This window comes from Hyperolius riggenbachi, chromosome 3, assembly GCF_040937935.1.
Source record: "Hyperolius riggenbachi isolate aHypRig1 chromosome 3, aHypRig1.pri, whole genome shotgun sequence".
In the NCBI taxonomy this organism is placed as follows: domain Eukaryota; kingdom Metazoa; phylum Chordata; class Amphibia; order Anura; family Hyperoliidae; genus Hyperolius; species Hyperolius riggenbachi.
In genome coordinates, this window is record NC_090648.1 from 352,267,067 (window position 1) to 352,286,390 (window position 19,324).

Below are 19,324 nucleotides of genomic sequence, written 5' to 3' on the forward strand. Positions count from 1 at the left end.
TCCAGCTGACTGTATCAACACACCCTACCCGACGCATGACATCAGATCTGCGGCACTCTGCAGGCCCTCCGCCCCTCCTGCATTACAATGGCGAAAAGTGTAAAATGTACTTTTATGTTAGAAAGGTATGTTAGGTGCTTTTTGATGTGGTTTTTGTGATCAGCAGCAAATCGATAAGATACAGCTAAAAGTTTTGGTGAAGTAGAAAAAAGTTTTACGTTATAATGTAAAACATTTGTGATTTGACATTTGCCCATTTTGAGCCCATTTTGAGCCCATTTGCGCTTTGAGTCCGACAGGAGAAAAGCGCTATTCAAATGTTCGGATTATTATAATATTATTATTATTATTATTCGGATTGTTGAGGAAGCAAAAAAACCTTGTTGTCCAATGTAATGGGACAACATAGCATTCAATGAAAATGTATTTTCCTACTTTTTAACTCCCATACAGTTGTCATATTTGCTTTTGTGCACAAGTAATATTGTTTATTTACAAGTTCCCAAAGCACAGTTTATCTGCTCTGAAGGCTGCCATTGCATTTTATTCAGTTGCTGTAATTCTATATTAAAATCTTCTAATGACCACTTCTGTACGGTGTATATTCTTGAAGCAGAGACAACTTCTTATCAGCACAGATAAAAATGTAGCAACTGAGGAATGTAAACAAAAGATAGTTATCTCCTCTTCAGATGGGGATCATAAGCTGAAGGGGCTTTCCACTGCAGAGCAAAGTGCTGTGTTTATCTGTTTAGATGCTGTTCTGCTACAATTTTATTTTGTTTATTTTATTCATTTTATTTTTTTTAATGGGAGGTTTAATGCTGTAAGTAATCTTTTAGAGCAAAGAAGAAATGCTGTGTTTCAAACCACTTTAAAGTGAACCTCCGGGCTAAAAATCAACTCAGCAGCACTGAAAAGGCTTTGTGTTTCTTTAACAGTTTCACAGCATCAGAAATTTTTCTTTTCTTATACAAGCCTCATTGCCCGGGCTTTTTTCCCCTGATGCTGTGCAAAGCATGATGGGATTTCTGATTTTGTTGTTCTCGTTCTGCTGTTTTGGTGCAATTTTTGAATTTGACATTTAAAGCCTAGCGTGTGCAGCGGGGGGGGGGGGGGGGGTGTAATCAGGACACAGGATAGTTGGAACTGTGTCTCCTGCTCCTTGTCACCTCCTTTCAACCAAAAAGATGGCAATATCCATGACAAAGATTGCAGCCCCCATGAATCACAAACATTTGCCTATTCTTTTAAAACAGGGTGGGTAAGAGTTTATATTACCCATCTATCCTAATTAACATAACTAATGTAACTTGATGACAGTATGTTTGTTTAGGTTGAAGTTCCCCTTTAACCACTTGAGGACCGTGGGCTTTACCCCCCTTAAGGACCGGCCACTTTTTTTCCATTCAGACCACTGCAGCTTTCACGGTTTATTGCTCGCTCATACAACCTACCACCTAAATGAATTTTGGCTCCTTTTCTTGTCACTAATAAAGCTTTCTTTTGGTGCTATTTGATTGCTCCTGCGATTTTTACTTTTTATTATATTCATCAAAAAAGACATGAATTTTGGCAAAAAAATGATTTTTTTAACTTTCTGTGCTGACATTTTTTAAATAAAGTAAAATTTCTGTATACATGCAGCGCGAAAAAATGTGGACAAACATGTTTTTGATTTAAAAAAAAAACCATTCAGTGTATATTTATTGGTTTGGGTAAAAGTTATAGCGTTTACAAACTATGGTGCAAAAAGTGAATTTTCCCATTTTCCAGCATCTATGACTTTTCTGACCACCTGACATGTTTCATGAGGGGCTAGAATTCCAGGATAGTATAAATACCCCCCAAATGACCCCATTTTGGAAAGAAGACATCCCAAAGTATTCACTGAGAGGCATAGTGAGTTCATAGAAGATATTAATTTTTGTCACAAGTAAGCGGAAAATGACACTTTGTGACAAAAAAAAAAAGTTTCCATTTCTTCTAACTTGCGACAAAAAAAAATGAAATCTGCCACGGACTCACCATGCCCCTCTCTGAATACCTTGAAGTGTCTACTTTCCAAAATGGGGTCATTTGTGGGGTGTGTTTACTGTCCTCGCATTTTGGGGGGTGCTAATTTGTAAGCACCCCTGTAAAGCCTAAAGGTGCTCATTGGACTTTGGGCCCCTTAGCGCAGTTAGGCTGCAAAAAAGTGCCACACATGTGGTATTGCCGTACTCAGGAGAAGTAGTATAATGTGTTTTGGGGTGTATTTTTACACATACCGATGCTGGATGAGAGAAATATCTCTGTAAATGACAATTTTTTAATTTTTTTTTCACACACAATTGTCCATTTACAGAGATCTTTCTCTCACTCAGCATGGGTATGTGTAAAAATACATCCCAAAACACATTGTACTACTTCTCCCGAGTACGGCGATACCACATGTGTGGCACTTTTTTGCACCCTAACTGCGCTAAGGGGCCCAAAGTCCAATGAGTACCTTTAGGATTTCACAGGTCATTTTGAGAAATTTTGTTTCAAGACTACTCCTCACGGTTTAGGGCCCCTAAAATGCCAGGACAGTATAGGAACCCCACAAATGACCCCATTTTAGAAAGAAGACACCCCAAGGTATTCCGTTAGTAGTACGGTGAGTTCATAGATTTTATTTTTTGTCACAAGTTAGCGGAAAATGACACTTTGTGAAAAAAAAAAAAAAATCAATTTCCGCTAACTTGTGACAAAAAATAAAATCTTCTATGAACTCACCGTACTACTAACAGAATACCTTGGGGTGTCTTCTTTCTAAAATGGAGTCATTTGTGGGGTTCCTATACTGTCCTGGCATTTTAGGGGCCCTAAACCGTGAATAGTCGTCTTGAAACAAAATTTCTCAAAATGACCTGTGAAATCCTAAAGGTACTCATTGGACTTTGGGCCCCTTAGCGCAGTTAGGGTGCAAAAAAGTGCCACACATGTGGTATCGCCGTACTCGGGAGAAGTAGTACAATGTGTTTTGGGTTGTATTTTTACACATACCCATGCTGGGTGGGAAAAATAACTCTGTAAATGGACAATTGTGTGTAAAAAAAAAAAAAATCAAAAGATTGTCATTTACAGAGGTATTTCTCCCACCCAGCATGGGTATGTGTAAAAATACACCCCAAAACACATTATACTACTTCTCCCGAGTACGGCGATACCACATGATTGGCACTTTTTTGCAGCCTAACTGCGCTAAGGGGCCCAAAGTCCAATGAGTACCTTTAGGATTTCACAGGTCATTTTGAGAAATTTTGTTTCAAGACTACTCCTCACGGTTTAGGGCCCCTAAAATGCCAGGGCAGTATAGGAACCCCACTAATGACCCCATTTTAGAAAGAAGACACCCCAAGGTATTCCGTTAGGTGTATGGCGAGTTCATAGAAGATTTTATTTTTTGTCACAAGTTAGTGAAAAATGACACTTTGTGAAAAAAAAAAAAATCAATTTCCGCTAACTTTTGACAAAAAATAAAATCTTCTATGAACTCGTCATACACCTAACAGAATACATTGGGGTGTCTTTCTAAAATGGGGTCAGTTTGTGGGGTTCCTATACCGCCCTGGCATTTTACGGGCCCAAAACCGTGAGTAGTCTGGAAACCAAATGTCTCAAAATGACTGTTCAGGGGTATAAGCATCTGCAAATTTTGATGACAGGTGGTCTATGAGGAGGTGAATTTTGTGGAACCGGTCATATGCAGGGTGGCATTTTAGATGACAGGTTGTATTGGGCCTGATCTGATGGATAGGAGTGCTAGGGGGGTGACAGGAGGTGATTGATGGGTGTCTCAAGGTGTGATTAGAGGGGGGAATAGATGCAAGCAATGCACTGGCGAGGTGATCAGGACTGGGGCCTGAGGGCATTCTGAGGGTGTGGGCGGGTGATTAAGTGCCCTAGGGGCAGATAGGGGTCTAATCTGATAGGTAGCAGTGACAGGCGGTGATTGATGGGTAATTAGTGGGTGTTTAGGGTAGAGAACAGATGTAAACACTGCACTTGGGAGGTGATCTGACGTCGGATCTGCGGGCGATCTATTGGTGTGGGTGATCAGATTGCCCGCAAGGGGCAGGTTAGGGGCTGATTGATGGGTGGCAGTGACAGGGGGTGATTGATGGGTGATTGACAGGTGATCAGGGGGGATAGATGCATACAGTACACAGGGCGGGGGGGGTCTGGGGAGAATCTGAGGGGTGGGGGGTGATCAGGAGGGGGCAGGGGGGGGGGGGGGTAAAAAAAAAAATAGCGTTGACAGATAGTGACAGGGAGTGATTGATGGGTGATTAGGGGGGTGATTGGGTGCAAACAGGTGTCTGGGGGGTGGGCAGGGGGGGGGTCTGAGGGGTGCTGTGGGCGATCTGGGGCAGGGGGGAGAAATCAGTGTGCTTGTGTGCGACATAGGGTGGCTGCAGCCTGCCCTGGTGGTCCCTCGGGCATTGGGACCACCAGGGCAGGAGGCAGCCTGTATAATACACTTTGTAAACATTACAAAGTGTATTATACACTTTGTAAACATTACAAAGTGTATTATACACTTTGTATGCGGCGATCGCGGGGTTAACATCCCGCCGGCGCTTCCGTATGGCCGGCGGGATGTTGCGGCGGGTGAGCGGAGACAGGCGCCGGCGGAGGATCGCGTCACGGATTACGCGATCGCTCCGCCCATGCCCTTACAAGGACCGCCGCCTCTGTGGGTGAGCTGGTCCTTGCGGGCTCCACTTCCCGACCGCCTAACGCACGGGGGCGGCCGGGAAGTGGTTAAGCAAGCAATAGTAAATGGAGGACAGTCCCATTTACAATATTTACCAGTGTAAATGGGGCTGATGGTTAATCATGGATGTAGGAAATCTGCCTAAAGCATACTTCAGAGTCAATCCCAGAGTATACAGCTTCAGGACTGGAACCCACTAGATCGTTTTTTTTTTTTGTTTTTTTTTTGTTTTTTTTTTAGCGTTTAGGGAGGTTTTCAAAACGCTAGCGATTTTCCTAAACACTCAGCTAATGTTAATGGATGGGCCAAATTCCTCTGGAGCGATTGCTATTACCAAAATCGCAAACACAGGACATGCAGCATTTTTGAGTTAGTGTTTTGCGTTAGCGTTTCTGCAATGTAAAGTATATAAACGCTGTCGTAATCACTCATCAAAACCTACACAGAGCGATTTGCTAGTATTTTTAAAATACTGCACACTAAAAAAAAAAATTAAGTAAAAGGACCAATCAGAATTAAAATCGCAAATCGCTACACAATCGCTGGCAAAGAGCTTACACTTTTTAAAATCGCCAGCAATCGCTCATGAAATTGCTTACTAAACGCTCATTTAAAGCCATAGCGATTTGTAGTGGGTTCCAGGCCTCTGGGCTGTTTACTCTGGAATATAGCTGCAAATACACATAATGGAGATAACTGGCAGTACTGAACTAGCTGGCAATAGCTGCATTGTGGGTGTTTAGGTATGTTTAGAAGTGCTTTAAACACTTGTTACAGTGTAAAAAATAATACTTCAGAATATTTAGTATGTAGGATAGTTGCTGTTTTAAGTAAAGATTTTTATTTCCTCCTTTAGGGGTGTTCACATGATGGTAGCAACCCCTGGTCGACTTATGGACCTCCTACAAAAGAAGATGGTAAGCCTGGACATCTGTAGGTATCTGGCTCTGGATGAGGCTGATCGTATGATTGATATGGGTTTTGAAGAGGATATTAGAACAATCTTCTCATACTTCAAGGTAACGGTTCTCAGGAGGAGGAGTTCCAGGGTATTAGGGGTTCTGCATCTAAGCTGTTCCTTCACACACCATGCACTTTGGCTAATACAGTTATAAGTCATGTCAGACCCACCTGTAAACAATGTAGAAAATGCAAGCTCAATACTTCTCAGAAAATAAGATGGTACTTAAATTTTAGTTGAATAGCAGCAGCCACGTGACTTTTTGTTTCCCTAAGCAGCCAGTCATGGCTTGCCAGGCAACCTCTGGAGCAGTCAGAGTAATGGCAGTCTGGGCAATAAGGCATTGCAGAGAGATAAGGGACACATCATCATTAACACGTAGAGCCACTCTGTCACCTTTCCCACAAAGGTTTTTCTTTTCTAGCTGTACAGGAGCTCAGGGATGCGCTTATATTCTGAAACTTAAAAAAAAAAATCAATGCTTTGCTGTTCCACAGTTGGGTGAGATTGTTGCATACATAATTCCTAAAATTCAAGAATACAGCTTTAATTTTGTGCTACTGTCACTTTTTCCTGACAAAATTGAGACTGCAGCTTTCAGTACTTCCAATTAGTTTTCTTTGCTGCAGTTATGTAGGCCCAATGTGTAGCTCTGACAAGAAAGCGTACTGGTAGGATACGTATAGTATACTTAGTTTTCGTTCCAGCATACTGTGTAAGCAATTATTGCAGCATTTTTGGTTGCTGTGATTACTGAATAAGCGCATTGTTTCTTGTTTGCATAGGGTCAGCGACAGACGCTATTGTTTAGTGCCACTATGCCCAAGAAGATCCAGAATTTTGCCAAAAGTGCCCTCGTGAAACCAGTTACTATTAATGTGGGGCGAGCAGGAGCTGCCAGCTTGGATGTAATACAGGTACTTTTTAAATTCTGTCTCCTTTTTTTGGTGCATTTTTTTTTTTTTTTTTTTTTTTTTTTTTTTTTTTTAATATATAAGGTAAACATTACGATGGCTTGGATGTGTAGTTAAACAATGAGAGGCCAATTTTCTGAGTTGATGCATATTTTAGTGTAAATTGCATGAAACTAATCCAAATCGGACTAATCCAAATCATGAGCAATTGCATATGATTGCCTTAATTCCAGTTACAACCAAAAATTAAACATTGGCTTCAATTCATCAAGCATTACCGCATTCGGTAATGCTGAAAACAGCTGACTTAACGAAGCACTTTAGAAAATGTTAATTCATCAAAGCTGTTACCGAATGAGAAGCTGAAATGACACAGCAATGAGATAAATTACCGACATGTGCTCAACAAATGTTAATTCATCAAGGTTCCCACATTCGCTAACACATTCGGTGTTTATCTCAAGCTCTCCCCTGTCGTTACAGGCTTCGAAAGCCTTCTGTGTGAATGTTTTCATGATTAGCAGGAGCAGGCAGCCAATAGAAACAGCCCCTGTTTTCCTGCAAGTGCCGCTGATAGGTCACACAGGCTTCTCCACACAAGCTTCCAGACCCCCCCAAGCAGTGAGCAGAGAGAACGGGTCAAAATATATCCCCAGATTCCCTTCGGTGGTGTAACCCTTTCAGGCTCTGTTTGATAATGCAAAGATGCTGGTGGTGAAATCCCCAAGCATGGCATTTGTAATGTCTCCAGGAAGTTCATCTACGTTGTGGCAAATAAATACAATGTTAAGAAAGACTGATCGACAGATTCAGAGCAGCAGAGGCAGTATAAATAACAGTAACTATAACACCTTTACATCTAAAGGGATGTCTGGATGCCTTCTATTGTTATCAGCTTGTAACAACACACGGACATTCCAAGCTGCTCTGCACCACTCTGCAGTTATCGAACAGCCTTTGATGAATTGAAGCCTAGTAGTTCGGTAACTTAACGAACCTCTACCACACATGGGAAAATATTGATGAATTAGCACAGTGAAGTGTAAAATACCGAATGCGGTATTTTAAGGACTGGGGTTTTGTTATCGAACACCCTTTGATGAATTGAAGCCATTGCGTTGATAATCTCTAGTGGCTGGATAGTGTAATTAAGGGCTCTGCCTCTGACACGGGAGACCTTGGTTCAAATATCGGCTCTTCCTGTTCAGTAAGCCAGCTCCTATTCAGTAGGAGACCTGGGGCAAGTCTTCCTAACTGCTACTGCCTATAGAGCACATCCTAGTGGCTGCAGCTCTGGTGCTTTGAGTCCACCATGAAAAAAAGTGTGATATAAATGTTCTTTGTCTAGTGATATAAGATAAATCATTACAACTAACCACATTTAACTTTTTGAACAGGAGGTTGAATATGTTAAGGAAGAAGCCAAGATGGTTTATCTACTTGAGTGTTTGCAGAAGACTCCACCTCCAGTGAGTGAATCAGTTTATTAGAAATTCATAGCATTTTATTGAATAATGCTAGAAAGCTTTATTGTATTGTACTTCGTTAACACAGTTTGTAAAGTGAGTGGACTGTTTCCATGACTATCTGCACATCCACTAGGGCCAGTTAGGGCATTTATTTAACTGGTGGGACAGTGCAAGTCTGTTTCAGAGTTTGAAAACAAAGGAAAGGAGAGAGGTTTTTTATTTTTGTTTGTTTACTTTACAGGTAAATGGTTAGTAGTGCAACAAACGTACAGTAGAGTCCATCAGGCATCCAGCAGTCTCAATTAACCGGTATGCCTGGGGGAGAACGTGATAGAACTATGATTTTCGAAGAGCGGTGCGCAGCAGAAAACCTCCAGGCACCGTCTTTAACACTTCCTGCAGCTCCTTGCAGCTTTCCTGTTTCCATGTACGAGTCCCAGTGTGTCACCTGACTAACATCAAGTCACCTGCACGATTCAGAAAGCACACACATAGGATAATGCAGGAAGACCACTGGGAGCTTCAGGAAGTGTAGAAGACACACGCCCAGAGTTTTGGTAAGTCACTACTTTTGGGCACTGCTCTGTACCTCTGAGGAGGTTAGGGCAGAATGATATGGAGGCTGCCATGTTATTTTAGGGCCGGTTGCCTGAGTTTTCAAGAAACCGGCAAGCACATCTATAAGGCACTCCCCGTCTGAACCTGATAATAGGGATTCTACTGTATTTGAAAATGACTTGAAATACCTTGCATTCAGTATTAGAAACACAGAATTGGGGATAGCCAAGAAACTTGCATTGTTTATAAACACAATAAATATGGCAGCCTATATATCATTCTACCCTTGTAGATGACATAATTATTATTTATAGAGCATCATCAACTTCTGTGGAGCTGTACAAATGCACAAAACAGACAGTAGAAGGGACCATAAAATACATAGTCCACACACAGCACAGAATATTACATAATTTACAGTATAATAACCTGCAGCAATAGAAGTACATGTTCGCTGGATAGAATGGCTACCAGAGAGACAATAGCTGGGGAGGGGGTGCTTAGTAGCGGGAGAGGCTGCTGTGATCCTCCTCTGCCTTACTGCTGCTCTACAGGACCCTCTTATTCACAGTCTTGCTCCTGCCGTGAATGAGCCTGGCCAGACTGCACAGGCACAATGATGGCCTGTGTAATAGCATGGATCCACTCGTGCACAGTGGACTGGCAGCTTTGTGCACCCTCAGTGGTGCAGGCCAGGGAGTATGACCACGTGAACATATTTGAATACTTGTTGAAGATATTCAGAAGGTCCCAACCTTGAATTGGTGGGGTGGAGGAGAATCCTCTGGACTATCCAGGGACTTCCCTCTACTGAGATAAGCATCTTTCTTTTGCATTATTTTTTCTCGTTTTAAAGTGGTCTGAAACTCTGACATAACATTCAGTAATTATAATATTATTATGTTTTATTTTCTTTTGTGTTAAAGAGAACCCGAGGTGGGTTTGAAGAATATTATCTGCATATAGAGGATGGATCTGCCTATACAGCCCAGCCTCTGTTGCTATCCCAAACCCCCCTAAGGTCCCCCTGCACTCTGCAATTCCTCATAAATCACAGCCACGCTGCTGACAAACAGCTTGTCAGAGCTGGCTGTGTTTATCTCTATACTGTCAGTCTGCTGCTCTCCCCGCCTCCTGCAGAACTCCAGTCCCCGCCTGCATCCCTTCCCTCCCTGCTGATTGGAGGGAAGGGATGGGGGCAGGGACCGGAGCTATGCAGGAGGCGGGGGAGCAGCTGAGACTGACACTACAGATGTAAACACAGCCTCACAGCACGGCTGTGATTTATGAGGGATTGCAGAGTGCAGGGGGACCTTAGTGGGGTTTGGGAAAGCAACAGAGGCTGGGCTGTATAGGCAGATCCAGCCTCTGTATGCAGATTACATTCTTTAAACACACCTCGGGTTCTCTTTAAAGTAATATTGTCTGTTTACAAATTACGGGTTCCTAAAGTATAGTTTATCTGCTGTGAAAGCTGCCATTGCATTTTTTTTCAAGCTGCGTTTTTAGTATATATTAAAATCTTCTAGTGAGCTCATCTGAACTGTGAGTATGCTTAAAGAAGTTATCAGCCAAAAATTAACAAAGAGCAACTTACCCGGGGCTTCCTCCAGCCCCAAGGTCCCAGCATGTCCCTCGCTGCAGTTCTGCACACAGCCGTTTGCCGCAGCGCTCTCCCGGTCCCCGGCGATGACGCCAGGCCGACCTCAAGGTCGGCCTGTACTGCGCCTGCCCAAGCGGCACTGTTAATCACCGCCACGTGGACCGGAGTGGACTGCTCAGGTGCAGATCAACTACGCCTGTAGCTCTTATTTTTGGCTGATAACTCCGTTAACCTCCTTGGCGGTAACCCCGTGTGTGACATGGGGTAAGCCGCCGGAGGGTGCCGCTCAGGCCCTGCTGGGCCGATTTACATAATTTTTATTTTTTTTAAACACGCAGCTAGCACGCTGCTAGCTGCGTGTTTGGTCTGATCGCTGATGCGCCGCTACCCGCCGCGATACAGGCCCCCCCCCCCCCCCCCGCATACCCCTTGCACAGCCTGGCCAATCGCAGCCAGGCTGCGCTATGGGGTGGATCGTGATTCCCTGTGACGCCGATGACGTCACTCCGTTCGTCGCCATTGCAACGGGGGAAGCCCTCAATGAAATCCCATTCAGAACGGGATTTCCTTATGGGCAAGCGGCACCGGCGGCGATCGGTGGGTACGGGGGGGACACCGCAGGGAGAGGGGAAGCATGTAGCTAGCGCTAGGCTAGCTACATGCTAAAAACAAATAATTTGAAAAAAAAACTCCCACGGCCGCGCAGCCACACTTATCATACCGCCAGGGAGGTTAAAGCACAGAGAGAGCTTATTCTCAGTTGTTGCACACAATGTAACAACTGAGGAATGTAAACAAAAGATACTATCTCCACTTAGGATTGGATCCTAAGCTGAAGGGGCGTTCCATGGCAGGACAAAGTGCAGTGTTTAACTGTTTGAATGCTGTTCTACTACAATTTCTGTTTGTGCTAGCAGGTTTAAGGCTGTAAGGAATCTTTTAGAGCAAAGAAGAAATGCTGAGTTTTAGACCACTTTAGGTGTCAGAGTGAATCAATTTGCAATCACAGTTTTGTTTGTATGAGGTACAAAAATCCATCTTGATCCATCCCATTTTAAGCAAGAAGTGGCCATAAAAATCTGATCAACTCTCACATTAACACAGGAGCTGCATTTCTGATGAGAAAATGGGCATATTGGGCTTGATTCACAAAGCGGTGCTAACTGTTAGCACGCCTGTGAAAAGCCCCTTAGCACGCCTAAAAGAGCTTTTCGTGCGCGAATTCACATGCGAAACGCATCGCGCGCAAAGTTATGCGCACAGTAAGCCTTTATGCGCGCATAAAGTTTTGTGCGCATAACTTTGCGCGCGATTTCTTAAAGCGTTGTGCGAGCTAACTACTTAGCACCCTAGTTAGCACGCCCAATGCCTTTAGGCGTGCTAACTAGGTTAGCACCGCTTTGTGAATCGAGCCCATTGTGTTGAGTATTGTATCATTTAAAAACAATTTTTTTTTCTGGTGCAAGTTGTACACATTTGGTACAAAAGCTTATTTTGGGAAGATTTATAGAGTAGAAGTGCCAAAGACCGCAGAGGGACTGAGCTACCACTGTGTATCCACACAGTATAGAAATGAGTCGCAAGCAATGAGAATGCAAATAGGTTTCATAGCTCTGTTAAAAGATTAACAGACTTGTATTCTCACTTGTAAAACTTTTTTTTTTCAGAGCCGTTTAGGTTCTCCATGGCGATGTCATTGCTTTGTCCAGCTTCTTTGCCTGTGATTGATCAGGAGGAAATGGCTCAGGAGACTGCATAGTTCCTTGGAGAATGTCTGTCTCCTGGGATGTTTCCTTTATGGTCATTGTGCACTGAAGCAAAAATACAAGGAATCTGATAGGAAGCCGTAATGTATGATCTCGGGGATTAGTCCGGCAGGCATTGTGCCATGTACATGTCTAACCTCTAGATGTAAAATATCTTCTGATTTTGTTGCAGGTCCTGATCTTTGCAGAGAAGAAGGCAGATGTAGATGCAATTCATGAATACTTGCTTCTGAAGGGGGTGGAAGCAGTAGCCATACATGGAGGAAAAGGTGAGTGCTGGGATATGGATGCATGTTGTGCCTCTTCTATAATGTATGTATGTATGTATGTATGTATAGAAGATGGCCCTGAAACTTGTCTTGTGGTGGGGGTGTCTCGGCACCCTGTGAGAACAAAGTATGTCGGTGTACAAGTAGATAGTAATAAATCCAAATGCTACTCACAAAGGAGGATTGCAGGGGGCAACCGACTGCAGAAAGCAGGTGGAGACCATAAACCCGACTCCACTCGGGTTAGTCCCAGCCGGGACCTGGATGTGGTCGCTCTCTTCGGATAAAAGGGGACGTGTCCACCGTGGTGGAACACACAGGTGGACTGTCACCACCCCTCGGTCAGAGTGTGCGGGGGTAAACTAAGCACAATTAGGGGAAAAGAGGCGCCCTGGTAGAATAAAAGCATCTAAAAACAGCTTAAAATGAGAAAAAGGATATGAGGTAGCTTACCTCAATGACAAAATCTTTGTGTGTAACAAAAGATTTTTTTATTTCACAGGCACCGCGTTTCACGGGTCTGAGCCCGCTTCATCAGGCCAATAACAGTGCCTACAATGGCAAAAAAGCTCCTCAGTATAGCCATATAAACATAACACAATAAGCATTTGTATATTCAACCTATTAAATCATCATGATAGATGTACTTTCGTGATTATATTTTGATTCAGATGTATCATAATTTGTGTTCGATTAATAGATACAATATGATGGTAGTAATCTACCCTATGATAGAATAAAAAAAAATCAAAGATCAATCAATAAATCAAGCGATCGATAGAAAACCAAACCAATCACTCACTCAATCAATTAATTAACTGATCGATCATTCTATAAGAATCTTTGCCACAGAGGGAATCTAGATAAGAGATTTAATTCTTTAGGAATTGTTTTCTTCCTCAATATGGATCTCATAGAAAACTTATGGCACTGCGTCTGATTGCAAGTAAATTATATTTCTGCAGGTGTGACAATTAGTGATATTTATAAAGTTAATAGTATTAGTAATTAATTGATTGAGTGATGGATTGGTTTGGTTTTCTATCGATCCATAGATTTATTGATTGATCTGGCAGAGCATGACACCCTCAGCCGCTATAATGGCAGAGTCCTCCGAGGCTTCATAGTGTGATCGAGCCCTAAAGGCGATATTGTAGTAAGTGTATGGAATGCAGGAATAATACAGTATTGATATTGCTAAAGTAGAATAATACGGCAACACTTCATCTACTGCATAACTAATATGCTTCCACCCTATCAGATCAAGAGGAGAGAACAAAAGCAATTGAGGCTTTCAGAGAAGAGAAGAAGGATGTCCTGGTTGCTACTGATGTGGCCTCTAAAGGTCTGGACTTTCCAGCAATACAACATGTGATTAACTATGATATGCCTGAGGAGATTGAGAACTATGGTAAGTTTGCTGTCTCAGGTGAATGCTGCTGCTTTGTGAAGGACTCGTACACATTTTTTAGCACAGGATTTTAACACTTGTCAACTAAAGATGATATGAGAATTTGCCTGGGTTGTATGTATGTTTAAAGCAAACTGTAGGAAAATCCACTTCAGGTTTGATACTTACCTGAGCAGAGGGAAGGCTCGGGATAGTATAAAGCCTCCTCCACCTGGCCTAACGTTCCAGCGCTGTCCACTAGTAAAGCTGTTTGCAGCTTGGCATTAGGCCTGTCTTTGTACTTCTTGCTAGTCTGAACTGACCCCCCCCCCCCCCCCCCAAAAAAAAAAAAGCTGCTTGCAAGCCAGGAAGATTAGCATCCCATTTACCATCTCTATTGCTGAGCATTACACAGACTATTATGTGAGGAAGTAAAGTAATCTCTTTTTGACAGGTAACCAGACAGTAGTAAAATATGAAAGAACTTCTAATTATGCCTCCTAACAGTTTCCCTTCCTGTGGGTCGAGTATCTATATCCCTGAAAACTGCACTTTAGCTCTGAGGGACATAGATACTTGTCCCTTCCTGTTTGCAAGTGGTGCATGTGTGCGCCTACGGCATCACGTGGTACTGCTCAGATTGGTGCATGGGAACATTTGTTTCCAAAGCCAATCAAAGTGTTAATTAATTAATGTATAAATGATCACTGTTGCAACCAGCAACCGTGCTCATTCCACTGAAAAAAATAAATAAAACCTGTCACTTCCTGTGATTCAGCATTCCAATCAGGAGACTGTGTGGTGACATCTAGTGTCCCCCCAAAATAATTACAAAAAAAAAAAATAATTCTTATAACAAGACCATTAATCCTTAGTTGAAATTAAAAATATTTTTTGTTCACTGAAACCTTTCTAGCACCTGAGCATTAGGTATGTTCTTATACCATAACAGGAACACTGATTATGTGTTCCTTTAATGTATTAGAATGTTTGGCATCCTGTAACATCTCCTTGTCCATTTTAGTCCACAGAATAGGACGTACTGGTCGATCGGGTAACACTGGTATAGCGACCACCTTCATCAACAAAGCATGTGGTAAGTGGTTGTGTGCAGGTATACACATGCTTCACCTGCCATTCTTGTATGGTAACCGTGGCTGAATTATAATCCTGGTTATTTCTTCCTGACAGATGAATCTGTGTTGATGGACCTGAAGGCTTTGCTTATGGAGGCTAAGCAGCGCGTACCTCCTGTACTGCAGGTGCTCAACAATGGTGAGGAGACCATGCTGGATATCGAAGGTAAGCAACCCCAAATCTTTACTCCGCTCATTGTTCCTTTTTGTGATTTGTCTTCATGCATGTGCCACTGGGTTACTCATGGCATGTGCCACTGGGTTACTTATGACATAAATCACTTTTACTTGTCATAGGTAAAAGGTTCAAACTCAGCGGCTCTAATGAAAGCATCATTAATTAGGTTAAAAGCATTGCTGTAATTCGTTAGGGCTATGCAGTAGCTTTTGGTCCTCAGTTATGTACTGAAATGTAAGCAAGGCTTGTAACACACCGCTGATTCATTATTCTTTAGTGGGTCACACTGTTCCCTTATTTAAAGGACAACTGAAGTGAGAAGAATATGGAGGCTGCCATATTTCCTTTTATGCAATACCAGTAGCTTGGCAGCCCTGCTGATCTATTCGGCTACAGTAGTGTCTGAGTCACACCAGAAACAAGCATGCAGCTAATTTTGTTAGATCTGACAATATCAGAAACCCCTGATCTGCTGCATGCTTGTTCAGGGGCTATGGCTAAAAGTATTAGAGGTAGAGGTTCAGCAGGAAAGCCAGGTAACTGGTATTGCTTAAAAAGAAAATTAAATATGGCAGCCTCCATATCCCTCTCACTCCAGTTGTCCTTTAAAAGGCAACATGAAGTCAGAGGAATATGGAGGCTATTATCTTTATTTTTATATAAACAATGCCATGCGGCTGTCATGTTGAGCTTTTGGCTTACGTTGTTTTTGAGTCACACACCTGCAAAAAGCATGCAGCCAATGGAGTCACACCAGAGTAAAAGCATCTGATCTGCATGCTCATATTGTGACTTATGATATTAGAAGCAGAGCTTCCGCACAAATGGCAGGCAACTGGCATTGTTTATTAGGGAATAAAGATAGCAGCCTCCATATTCATATGACTTCTTCAGGTGCTCTAGGTTTAAAAGTAAAGGCAATGCTACGTAACTCATTGATAGATGTGCTGTAACTTGGTCACCTTCTAATATCATGTTTTTAGCTACCTGAAATTCTGTGTGGGTTTAGCATCAGTTCCCTGTTCTATAGACTATGTAGTTTACAGCAGAAGCAGGATTGCGGCATGATTGCAAGCCTTGTCCTAAGACGTTGTATAGCAGTATCTCACTGTGGAGTGACCAGTGCTGTATTTGGTCAAAGAAAGTTGTTTATTTACATACATAGCACTGTCAGTAAATATTGTGGCGCACAAGAGGGAATAGGAGGGTTTGCAGTGCCTTTCAGATGGAAGCCTTTAATAGAGGGCTTTATCCACTGTATCCATTGCTGCATGCTCAGGGTGTTGAGGGCATAGGCTTTGTAATCACAAAGGAAAGAAAAGTGTATGCGGAACTGCAGAAAGTGTTTATTGTGAATGGCAGCAAAGCAAGTGTAACTGCTGCAGTTCAGTGTGAATGTTACATAAACACTTTGTACAAGATTGAAACATACCATTGCTTTGGATGCGATGGCAGTGTGTGCTGGGCTCAAGTTTGCCTGCTCAGTGTGCTTTTTCCAAGGTGTTGATCACCCATTCATGAAACGCCACCCAAAGTGCTGGATACACTTACTTCCGGTTTGTGGTTACAGTAAATATCGTTGCTGCCATTTTCACATGGTTTTAGAGATGCACACTTCAAGTCTGGTAATAAAATGGGAAATGGCGCATAAGAAGGGAGTCCAACCCAAACTTCTTAAAGAGTACACACAGGTATAACGGACTCAATTTATTGGTATCAAAAAGTGTAAATGGCAATATTAGTTAATACCAAGGTGAAACACAAAACTGATCAATTAAAAACATGTAAACCTCCTAACACCTCAGAAATTGTATACCATATGATGGAGCGAGATGCAAAATAATGCATACCTACAGGGACTTAACAAGCAGTTGGCTATAATGGATAACTATAGTAAAGCGCCTGGGCAAACCGTCTAAAAGCATTCGTCCAATTGTGAGGATTCAGATTGGAATAGCAAGTCCAGCATTAACTTCATTTGCATTACACTAAAGTTCTTTTGCAATTCCCAATTGCAGACTCCCACAGAATGGCTGTGATAATGATTTGAATGAGCAACACCACACAGATCTTGCAATGTTTTGCATGAGCTATGTATGTAAAGATGCAGAAATGATCAGTAGCTGTAGTAAGGAAGTTCCAAATGGCACACTTTTAAAGCAGTAGGGTTAGCCATACTGTGCCTGGGAAAAAAAACACATAAGTAGATAAATACTTGATCTACTTACATAACACATGTATTGTACTGTCCACGTTTTGATTTCAGTGAATGTTATATAGTAAATAAAGAGAATTTGTCCCTGGTGGGAACCATGTCTTTTGCCCACAGTTTAGGCTGAATCCTGATGTTATTTCTGCCTGACACTTTTTTTTCTTCTCCAATCGCTGAGTCACCTCAGTCTTGCTCGTAAACACAAGTGAGCAGGGGATCATGTTTCAGATAAGCAGCTAGGCAGGGAAATGGAAGTGGAGAAATATATTATAGATAAAAAGAACCCCCAGCATGCAACTGTTTGACACTGACTATTAAAGGGCCAGTGCTGCTTAAGTATGTGATAATTCCAAATCCTAACAGCAGAAAAAGTTTTTAAAGTTTTAAATGCAGGATTAGCATATTTATCACTTAATACACTCAGACCAGTTGCTGTTGAAATTTGATTTTTGTGGTAACAATCCTGCTTTAATGATAGCAGTGGCAGCAGATGATATGGCTGAATGTAGAGCATAATGCAATTCATGCAGAGTAAGCAGATGCAGTTGGTATTAGAACAGGGATCAGCAATGGCTATGTGGATTAAGTCCCAATCGCAGAACTCCACAAGGTTTAGGGAGCGGGACAGCAGAATACAGTTCATGCAGGAAAGACGTAGCACTGAGTTGCAAGGCATAGCATTGGAAGATGCAGCAGCAGATGCAACAAGGTCGCTGGTCTAGTACCTGTTGGCTCAGCTCACCTGCAGTGCCAGTTCAAGAGGTGACAACTTGGATGTGTTGGTGTGCAGGGCGCTCTACCACACTCCAGCCTAGAATCTAGTGAGAGCTCCTTCACACATGCAATAAGGGCACCAAATGCCACTAACCACACTGGTTGCCAGGTCTTTTAAAAGGACCCACTCACATCCAGGAAATGATGGGGGTTAAGCACTGACCGGTTTTATGCTTACGCGCTTCAAGGCTGTCATTGCTTGCTAATTAGCGAATCTTTGACTTTGAACAAGCACACGGTATACAAACGTCTTGGCACTCATTTGCTGCATTCTTCTTGCATGTAAGTGGATCACTAAACGCTGAAACAAGGCTAAGAATGACTCTGAAATTTGCAGCTGTGAAACCAGCAGGGCCACATAGGATGTGTCAGACAGGTTCCCTTTCAGTAAAGCCTAGAGAGGACTTTGGGTCACATCTATTCAGCATCCTTTGTATTCGCCTGTCCTGTGAAGAAGCACCAATGTACACATAGCTCAGCATGAATATTTCACAGGGTTTTATAACAGTGCTTCTTATGTGGATATGATGCTTTGGTATGCTATTGCACATTATAGGGTTTACCTAAAATAACAGCTACAGAGTTATCTTTCCATGTGAAATGGTTAAAGATGAAACGATAAGTAAATATATGACCTTTTCCATTCCTAGGAAACCGAGGTTGCGCATTTTGCGGAGGTTTGGGTCATCGCATCACAGACTGTCCCAAACTGGAAGCCATGCAGACCAAACAAGTCAGCACAATTGGAAGAAAGGACTACCTGGCCACCAGCTCCATGGATTTCTAAAGCTGCAGGACCAGATGCTGCTTGCCATATCTTGCACCACAGTATGGATGCTCACTCTGATAACACCAGGACCTGGCTTTGGCTTCTTGACTTTACTGCACCAACAGACTCAAGTTTCTGAGAAACTTTTAGCTGCTTTCAGCGAAAGAGCAAAAAAAAAATGTAAATATAGTATTGGTAAACAAATAACAAATATTTATTTGATCTCAGTCTTTTTATAGCTTTATGTTTTCTTCTGTATTTTACATTTGGTGAATGCATTGATATCGGTCAAAAATCTCATTAAAATAAGTCTTTCATTGACTGTGTGCTTCATGTTGGCTCCTAAAACAGCGTGCTGCTGCTGGATATTGTGGAGAGATGTGTATGAGCTGACCAAATTGGCAGCAGTCCTCACACATTTTTGGCACAGTTCAAATGTAATTCCTGGGGTTGAAACAGGAAAGGTGTGGTTCCAGAACCTCTCCCACCTTCTCCGGGCCTTAGTTCACTCGAGATGGACTGGGGCAAAGTGGTAAACTGTCCTTTGGTCTAACAAATAAAAATCTGATTTTGGAAAAATT

General features: G+C 42.4%; 1 protein-coding gene across 1 annotated transcript in view; it reads left to right on the forward strand.

Moving 5' to 3' along the window:
* Positions 1-19,064, forward strand: part of LOC137563953 (probable ATP-dependent RNA helicase DDX41) — a 33,821-nt gene extending 14,757 nt beyond the window's left edge. The window contains exons 10-17 of the mRNA XM_068277081.1: positions 5,601-5,763; positions 6,491-6,622; positions 8,017-8,088; positions 12,188-12,284; positions 13,546-13,695; positions 14,699-14,770; positions 14,866-14,976; positions 18,625-19,064. Coding sequence (XP_068133182.1) covers positions 5,601-5,763; positions 6,491-6,622; positions 8,017-8,088; positions 12,188-12,284; positions 13,546-13,695; positions 14,699-14,770; positions 14,866-14,976; positions 18,625-18,761 — 934 coding nt within the window. The 3' untranslated portion in view covers positions 18,762-19,064. The remainder of the gene's footprint in view (positions 1-5,600; positions 5,764-6,490; positions 6,623-8,016; positions 8,089-12,187; positions 12,285-13,545; positions 13,696-14,698; positions 14,771-14,865; positions 14,977-18,624) is intronic.
* The last annotated feature ends 260 nt before the right edge of the window (positions 19,065-19,324 follow it).